Source organism: Helicoverpa zea, chromosome 7, assembly GCF_022581195.2.
Source record: "Helicoverpa zea isolate HzStark_Cry1AcR chromosome 7, ilHelZeax1.1, whole genome shotgun sequence".
NCBI classification, from domain to species: domain Eukaryota; kingdom Metazoa; phylum Arthropoda; class Insecta; order Lepidoptera; family Noctuidae; genus Helicoverpa; species Helicoverpa zea.
In genome coordinates this window covers 7,563,906-7,567,387 of record NC_061458.1, presented here as the reverse complement: position 1 = coordinate 7,567,387, position 3,482 = coordinate 7,563,906, and the positions used below count along the sequence as shown (strand labels likewise).

Below are 3,482 nucleotides of genomic sequence, written 5' to 3'. Positions count from 1 at the left end.
GAGATGAGCTTTGATACAAGATACCCTGCCTTTAATATAAACCAATTTCTTCAAATCGTACGGCTTTTAGAAAAGATTTCTCGCATAAGCTTGACAATATTAAAACGGAATTATAAAAAGTAATTGCGTTTTTTTTTATTACGCTTTATGGTGAAGGGGAGGACAGAGTAATAAGTTTAAATAGCGAACGAAATACATGCATAACTCTTAGGTCCGTATTACAGAAGGCTACTCAAGTCCTGATCTCTGTTTAAAACTAGATTTGAGTTGAGATTTTATTTTAGAACGCTGCTCAAGCATAGATTCGGTGATCATAGTTCAGCCGAGTGTAGATCGTTACTCAGTTGTAGATTACAGTTTAAGTAGAGATTTGAACTATAATCACGCAAGCGTGCTCGACACCGCGCTTGAGTAGAGATTTGCTTTGCTTGTCAGTTGTCAGTTTTGCAAACAATTTGTTGTGGAATTTAATATTAAAATACTAACAAAAATGGATATTTTTGAAGAAATAGATTATTATGATAATCTATTTCCTGTCGACGATTCAAACAGAAGGTTGAACTTCAGCGTTCCGCTCAGATACCTCAGAGATGTACAGGACCCATATCATTGTGAGAACTTCAAGAAAAGGTATAGGTTTTCACAAGATGTGGTAAAATCGGTAATTCTACCCTTAATTGACCAAGATCTGAGAAAGTTGTGCAACCGTGGTCATCCCATAGCCCCGGAGTTACAAATTCTTGTGTGTTTGCGGTTTTATGCCACAGCGTCCTTTCAAGTAAGTTTTTGTCTACTCACTCACATTAAAATAAGAAAAAATACATTATACCTATTATAAAAAATAAATTTATTATAAATTAAAAATATATTATTTATTCAGCAAGCTTAATCATAGTAGGTAGGTTTACTCATGCAAAATATTTTCTTATCTTTGCAGATAGTTTGTGGAGATTTGTTATGCGTATCTCAACCAGCCGCTTCAAATATTGTTGCAAATGTGTCGAGATTGATTGCTCTACGACAAAGACAATATATTAAATATCCACAAGACATGGTGTCACACAGAGCGCAGTTTGCGCAGCTGGGCCGGTATCAAGAATACCCAGGCCTAAGAAATGTGGATGGTGCAATCGATTGCACACACGTTAAAATTGTGAATACTCCAGGTGTGGAACACCACGAAGCCTTCAGAAACAGAAAGTCTTACTTTTCTATAAATGTCCAGGTCAGCAAAATAATATTTGAATTACTATTTTCCTTTAAAATTGGTATGTACCCCAAAAACATTAATTTACTGTCTTATTTTAATTTCAGGCAGTTGTTGGACCATTTGGAAATTTTATGGACATTGTGGCACGATGGGCTGGCAGTACACACGATAGCAGAATTTTCCAAATGTGTTTGTTGCGCACCAAATACATGCAGCAACAACACACTGGCTATCTCATTGGAGACAGTGGCTACCCATGCTTAAGATTTCTTTTGACACCAGTAGGCACACCGACAACCCATGCAGAACAAACATACAACAAAGTCCACATTAAAACAAGAAATGTGGTGGAGAGAACATTTGGGAGATGGAAACGGAGATTTCCATGCCTAAGTAGAGGGTTGGGCAACAAACTCATCACAGTTTCCAACATTATTGTTGCATGTGCTGTACTGTTTAACATTTCATTGGTGACAAATGACATGATGCCTTCATATGAAGAAGAGAATGAGGGCATTGAGGAAGAGACAAACAATGAATCGGACAGTCCAGGGACTACTGATGGTTTCGCATTCAGAAACACAATTATAAATAATTATGTCTGATTAAATACACTTGTTTTTCTTTCAATAAAAGACTATGTAAAAATAATCATCTTTTTTTATTAATTATTTATCTTATTTCACAAAACATCTTATATGCTAAGCAACAATTATCTAAAATAACAAAACTTACAACTAACAATAAAGAGGCACTAATAACAAAATTACACTTTACTATAAAACTAGTGAGATAATAACAATTATAATCAACAATAAAATAAACACAAGAAATAAAAGTTGCTCTATAAAACTACTGAGATAATAACAATTATAATCAACAATAAAATAAACACAAAAAATAAAAGTTGTTCTATAAAACTACTGAGATAATAACAATTATAATCAACAATAAAATAAACACAAAAAATAAAAGTTGCTCTATAAAACTACTGAGATAATAACAATTATAATCAACAATAAAATAAACACAAAAAATAAAAGTTGCTCTATAAAACTACTGAGATAATAACAATTATAATCAACAATAAAATAAACACAAAAAATAAAAGTTGCTCTATAAAACTACTGAGATAATAACAATTATAATCAACAATAAAATAAACACAAGAAATAAAAGTTGCTCTAGGCTCGTCTGCAGACATCTCTCTTCCATAGAAATACATATTATTTATTATTAGCGATGATTTTGTTTTGCTAACTCGGCTTTAGCTTCTGCTTCCCTTAATTGCTGTTTTAAAATGTCTATTTCTAATTTATGTTTTTCCTGGATGAATTTAACTTGTAACTCGTGAAGTTCGGCTGCTCTCTTTTCCCTGTTTAAATGTTCTGCTTTTAAAATTTGCACACGAAGTTTTTTTTCGTTTGTGGATAGTTCTGATTCTACAGATTGAATGCTGCTATGTGGGATGGTGTTTGGTTGTGTGGTCAGATTTTCCAGATTTTGTGATTCCCCTGTTGGAGAATCAACAGCATGGGATAAGGTACTTTCTATTAAACTGTCCACATGCTGAACAGTTTGCAAGTCTGAAATTAAAACAAAAATCTTTTACTTATATTCTAGTCTCATTTTGATTGATGTAAATATTAATAAATAATGAATGAGCTAGTAACTCATGATACATGCAGTAAGGACATAGCAAGAAAGACATTGGCACTGGTCACCTACCGATATGGTCCGAGTCTAAAGTATCTTGTATTTCTAGGAAGAGAGCAGGAGATATCTCGGCTATGTCAGGGTTGATGTCAGCATCAGGGCAGGAACTACCGCCGCCAGTGGCCATTCTATGTTGGCGCTCTCTTGTGAGGGCATCTCTTTGACGGGTCTTCAAATTTTGCCAAAGGCGCCTTAATTGTTCCCCTGATGCCTGTAACATTCAAATAATGTAAATTTCAAATAATCAATATAGGATAGAAGAAAACAATGGCAAATATAAATAAATATACAAATACTTACCGACTCATTTATAATAGTCGACGCATTAAACATCTCCGCAATACGCGCCTAAGCAGCCTTCTTCTTTGCTGTGCTTATATTATCAGTTTTTTTGCTCTCCACTACATCTTTAAATTTTTTTAATATTTCTATAAGTAAATTTCTTTCAATTAAACTAAAATTCTTCTTTCTTGAAGTCATTTTGATAAAATTGTAACAGAAGTGTCAAGCAAGTGTCTGTCGATCTCCACCACCACAGATACGATACACTCGGGAA

General features: G+C 33.7%; 2 protein-coding genes across 2 annotated transcripts; one reads left to right on the top strand and one right to left on the bottom strand.

The window, feature by feature from the left end:
* The first annotated feature begins 211 nt into the window (after positions 1–211).
* Positions 212–1,861, top strand: LOC124632088 (putative nuclease HARBI1). The gene is made up of 3 exons (XM_047166753.1): positions 212–778; positions 938–1,225; positions 1,315–1,861. The coding sequence occupies exons 1-3, from the start codon at positions 491–493 to the stop codon at positions 1,813–1,815; spliced, it is 1,077 nt and encodes a 358-aa protein (XP_047022709.1). The 5' UTR covers positions 212–490; the 3' UTR covers positions 1,816–1,861.
* LOC124632089 lies at positions 1,853–3,482 on the bottom strand. Its single transcript, XM_047166754.1, has 3 exons — positions 3,227–3,482; positions 2,939–3,137; positions 1,853–2,796 (listed from the first exon to the last, which is right to left on the bottom strand). The coding sequence occupies exons 1-3, from the start codon at positions 3,257–3,259 to the stop codon at positions 2,447–2,449; spliced, it is 582 nt and encodes a 193-aa protein (XP_047022710.1). The 5' UTR covers positions 3,260–3,482; the 3' UTR covers positions 1,853–2,446.